The 5,219-nt window shown below is 34.5% G+C and overlaps 1 protein-coding gene across 2 annotated transcripts; it reads right to left on the bottom strand.

Moving 5' to 3' along the window:
* Nucleotides 1–279: 279 nt before the first annotated feature.
* On the bottom strand, nucleotides 280–4,880 carry LOC107910710 (protein PSK SIMULATOR 2). 2 transcript variants are annotated; one of them, XM_016838674.2, is made up of 13 exons: nucleotides 4,546–4,880; nucleotides 3,994–4,297; nucleotides 3,473–3,798; nucleotides 3,277–3,369; nucleotides 3,087–3,177; nucleotides 2,623–2,716; nucleotides 2,103–2,200; nucleotides 1,841–1,904; nucleotides 1,627–1,727; nucleotides 1,417–1,533; nucleotides 1,209–1,285; nucleotides 1,076–1,120; nucleotides 280–992 (listed from the first exon to the last, which is right to left on the bottom strand). In XM_016838674.2, exons 2-13 carry the CDS (start codon nucleotides 4,246–4,248, stop codon nucleotides 524–526), a joined length of 1,830 nt encoding a protein of 609 aa, XP_016694163.1. In that variant the 5' UTR covers nucleotides 4,249–4,297; nucleotides 4,546–4,880; the 3' UTR covers nucleotides 280–523. The 2 variants fall into 2 exon arrangements, with proteins under 2 accessions (XP_016694163.1, XP_016694161.1); XM_016838672.2 differs by having other exon boundaries at nucleotides 1,627–1,733; nucleotides 4,546–4,879.
* Nucleotides 4,881–5,219: the final 339 nt, after the last annotated feature.

Here is a 5,219-nt window from a genome sequence, read left to right as displayed (position 1 = left end):
ACTTTAAAAATTATTTTGAATATCTTTTTTGTAGTTTTTATTGAGAGAGATCAAATTGCATATTTTCAAAATTGACAAGAACTAAAAAGGTATTTAATTAATTTGTTATTCAAGTTATTTAAATTGTAAAATTTAACTTGACTCGAAACTTGAATTACTTATTTAACTCAAACAACTCAATTCGATTAACTCGAAATTTAAATTTTTATTTTATTTTTTTGAATCGAATTTTGTCTACCCCTAAGTTCAAATTTGTTTAGGTTGACTAATACCATACTGTTTCAATACGAAATTAAGTTTCATTTGGATTAAAATTAGATTTTACAAATATTGAAACATATTAATATGAATATGTACCAATACCAAAACAAAAACAATATATCCACTTGTTAAGATAACTTGAGAAAAAATACCAATATACAATATATGGAAGGTATTATGTACACCCTGTAATGAATCTCACATATATTTAATAATAGAATGAGAAGAATGGAACTGTTAGGAATGAGACAAGAAGTGACATTCAAGTTGCGAGGTCCAAACCATCCATCACATCCAATATATTTGTTTTTGAATGCTTGCAACTCTTTCTTGCCCTGTCAGGAGAGTTCCCAGCACTTCTACTTAATGCCCAAACTTTGATCCCTTGGTTTTTGCCTAAAGGAAATTCCTGACTTTTGCTGATTCCAGGAACCAATCTCCTCCCACTCACCTTGCTTAACAACTTCCTGTCTTGTTCCGACAGTTCAACCTTGCGGGGTTTAGTACCACTATTCAAGGATAGAAATTGCTGCTGCATCTTGGAGTGAAAAGGAGATCGAAATGTCTGAGGCTTGAACCCGTGATCTCTTTGTTTCGCTAAGCTGATCAAATGATGAAGCAATGCTACCAATTCAAGGACGTATGCATCTGTTTTCGCTTTATCAGCATGATAAAGCGTCTGAAGGCCGGTGAGGGTAATATTTACCGCTGCGCTTCTTCCAAATTCATTGCTGTCAAACACCAGGAAACAGATTAAGTCCATTCACATGTGACAATGTGCCCACAGAGAGATAAAGAAAAGCCTTTCACTAACCCTGTGCTCGCCCATTCTCCAACCCATCCAAAACCTTGATGTGCTCTGTTGCAAAAAAAGAAGAAATATTACCTAGGAATTTTGGCTTAATTTCTCAAGTAAATCAAATCTAAACAAGCATAACATAACATACTTGGTTGTGTTTGTGGCAACTGGAACAAGCCACTGTAGTGTCTTTTCCATTTCATCCTTGACCTCTGAAATTGAGCGCTACAGAAAAAAGAAAGCAATTAAGTGATACTGTTCAAACAATAGATGAACTCAAGCAATGAAAATCAAAGTCTATAGGAGTATGGATCACAGTCGAATTATTACCAAAACAAAAAGAAAAGAATGTGTACCTCTTCCTTGGTGTCAATGGACTGCAATCGAGATCTTAAAGCTTTCTTAACAGTGGGTGGCAATCCATGATATAATGTGTCCCTGATATTACGAGGAAGCGAGGCTGGTCGAGCTGCCTATAACATTGAGATTCAATTTATAATCCGAGCTGATGGATGGCCTGGACTGCTAGTGGAAATAAGGAAAAGAAGAGGATGGCATAGACTTACAATGTTGTCAATCTGATGAATTACATTAGCATAGTGTAATGCAAGTCCACAAACACCTAATTTTTGAGAATTTTCAGGAGTCTCCTTTTTGACTGATGATGCTGTTTCTGCCACGAATTGAAAGTTATTTTGATAAGACATAGTAAAAAAATCAATTAAAGCGCATGATATTACCCGCATAATAATTTGATAGATTTGTATATACATGAATTACCTCCCAAGGCTTCGAAGATTGCTTGATGCATGTACGTAACAATATCAACAAGCTTCTCCATGATCTGCAATGGAAGAAAAAAACCATTAGTCAAGAAAGGTTGCATAATGGTTCTCTGCCAATGCAAACATTTCTTGCTTTATATATAAATGCCAAAACTGAATCATGTTGATACTCATAAAAAGCAACCACCATTTCTAACATCTTAAAAACCATTGGAGAGGCTTCATGGATAACTATAAAGCAGCTTGTAGTTATGTACCTCTTCCAAAGTTCTAGACCAAAGAGATTTCTTTTTCAAACTCCTTACAAGCTTTCTTTGTTGTTTTAGCTCACTTTGTAGAAGCATGAGATTCTCTCCTACGATTTGAAATATTTAGCTGTTAATAAAGTAGCTACACTCAATAGCAAATATCAGACACACAGAAACGATAACACCGGAATGAACTAGGAGCTGTTAATAAGAAAAAATCAACCGTAACAAGTTCTGTCAAACTGAGAAACAAAAAGAGCAGCATTGCAGACTTTAGTAACTAGAATGAAATCATGAACAAATAATGACGAATGCAGTGACAGATAAACAAATAGTATCAAAACGAGAATAATATTTGCTCTAACGTTAGCATATTTAAAGTATTTAGGATTAGAAATTTTCATTTTGGTGTAGTGTTCAATCACCCCATAAAATGACATTACATAATCAACAACGGATCAAACTTTTGCCGACATCCATAGGTAGATAAAAGAAAAATGGAATGAGAAAAGAATCATCCATGCCTAACCTCTTTTAGGGAGATTTAAGGCCTCCACTTCTTCTGACTTCAGCCTATATTCTTGTTCAAATCTATCCAGAACATTCAATTCATGGTACAGTTCCTACAAATATAAACATCCGTTACAATCTTGAAGTAGAGTACATATATTAAAAACTTCTCTAGAATCAAGACCCAAAACCAATATACAGCAAAAAAAACATTCACAAAGATGGACAACCCTTATGTTAGAGCTTGAACATAACATTGAATGCAGGATAAATTTCAAAGGCCTCAAACAAGCTTCTTAAAATTAAGATACTTACGATTCCACTAAAGTGTCAAAATTTTAGTTCAAACAAGTTTTTTTATAGAACATACAGTGGCATTCCACACAATTCATTCAATAAAAGCATCCAAAAACCCTAAGTATGAAGTAGGAACAGCATCTCAAATAGAAAGGCAAAGCTCAAAATTAGTGGATAAAAACTTACAGAGGTATGCTGGGCAAGAGAAGTTAGTTCTTTAATTGTCATTTCAGCCTCAGCTCTAGCTTGTTTATGAACTGAATTGTCTATATCTAGTCTGACAGATTGGTGACAGTAGCAAGAGATGTATAACTCCATTAGTAAACATCACCAATATAAGCTGAAAGTAAATGATCTAAAATAAAATCTACCTTACTTTGAAAAGTATCGTCCAAGATTATGCCATTGTGGATCTTTACATAGATCTCCGAACCTAAATACTTCACGCGAGAAAATATCCAATTCATCCCTATATATCCGAAAGGATCTTAGAGTGTTATACTGGGATGTTAAAGTACAAGAAATAGCACGGCATCGCCTGCATCAAGAATAATTTAAAGTACGTAAGCTACCTCTTGTCTTCTGCAGCAATACTTAGCAACTCCTTCATGTTTGTAGAAACTAGCTTTTGTACTCCTTCGGAATGTAAGACTTCTTTTTTGAGGAATTGGATGTTTTGTTCTGAAAGTGACCGCAACAAATTCGCTCCTTTACCTATTGTATTAGCCACTTCAAATGCCAATATAGATATTGTATTCCCTCTAGAAGCCAGGCCAGTGACAAAGCCACTTCCGGCATTCAAATTCGACATGCTACTTCCGAGTGTATCTAGAACGTCAACCGCCCTCTCTAGGCCTAAAATCCCAGCTCTTTCCAGAAATGAGCTCCTGTGAGAAACCTACATAAACAAAATTATGTAAAAAGTTCAATTCTAGATGATATGATCATATGTGTTGTATGGAGACGCATTCATTTGGATTCTCTATCATCAACATTGTTTCTTCAAACTGTTCCTTAATCCGTTGAGTGTTCTTCCATTCAAAGTTCACATCAAATTCTATGAGCTCGAATAATGGTTAAAGCAAAGGTATACCTTGGAAGCAGTAGTCTTTGCGGGGGTTGATGGCTTCAATTCCCGGGAAAATTGCAGTCCAAAATCACCAGAATCGTGTCTTTGCGGTGCTTTGTCGAGACCTCCGCCATTTGCATAGGAAAGCGAATTGGAATTTCCGTTTTGCTTAGAAAAGCGCTTTTTTGACTTGAGCTTCCCTGACAATCCTCTACTGGTCGTCTTTTGTTCACGCTTTATAGTTGGCTCTTTTGTTGCACCAGAGCAAACACCTCCCATTATTCGTCAAATGTTTAAATTAATCGCAAACAATACCCCCAATTTATACCTAAAACAAGAATTTAACCGAAGAAAACAAAAAGAAGCAGCGTTAACTTGGCTCTGTAAACATTTTCCTTGTAAAAACCAGAATACCAAAGTTGCAAAACAAATATCAATATTCAAAATCAGATGCAACTTTTAATAAGTAAACGTGAAATCAATCCAAAAATTCATAATAATAATAATAATAAAGAGAAAAGTTTGGCAATGGATGGTTTTAGAATCAGAAGACGAAATTGCTAACCAAGAACACACCTGCTAAACAGATTGGGTGAATTCAGGTGAACCAACTTAAGAAGATTAAATCAAACACTAAAGAAGAAAGGACTGAGTCAGATTGAGTTACAGTGAAGGATGAGGCTCAGCTCAAAAGAAATTTAGAAATTGAAAGTAATTTTTTTATATAAAAAAAGGGGGGATTGGATTGACCAAAACAACAAAGAGATGCAATAATAGAAATCTCGTGGTGTTTGTAAGAGGAGATTTATTTGACTTTGAAGAAATTGAATTTTTTATTTATCATGTTTTGAGAAATGTAGTTTAGTTTCAGAGTTGTGTGAAACATGAAGGAACCGAAGACATTGAGATTTCAAGTCACCCCGCCCACCCGCCGCCCTTTCTGAGTTTCTTTTCATTTTTCATTTCCTCTTTTGAAAAAATTAATTAAAATCTTCCCACCTTTTTACATCCAATTAAACTAAAAAATTAATAAAACTGGTCAAATATACCATTTAATTAATACTCACCTTTATAGTACTGATGTGCTCGTTAATGGTATTGACTTGATGCTTTGTGTTAATCACAGTTGCTGACGTGGTATTATTACATTAGTTGATACATCAACAAATTTCTTTTAAAATTAAAAGAAATATTTTTTTTACTGAAATGCACCTGGACATTTCAAAGCTTAATTTCTTTTAAAAAAATAA

Source organism: Gossypium hirsutum, chromosome D02, assembly GCF_007990345.1.
Source record: "Gossypium hirsutum isolate 1008001.06 chromosome D02, Gossypium_hirsutum_v2.1, whole genome shotgun sequence".
Taxonomy (NCBI): domain Eukaryota; kingdom Viridiplantae; phylum Streptophyta; class Magnoliopsida; order Malvales; family Malvaceae; genus Gossypium; species Gossypium hirsutum.
This window is presented reverse-complemented; position numbering and strand designations above follow the sequence as displayed.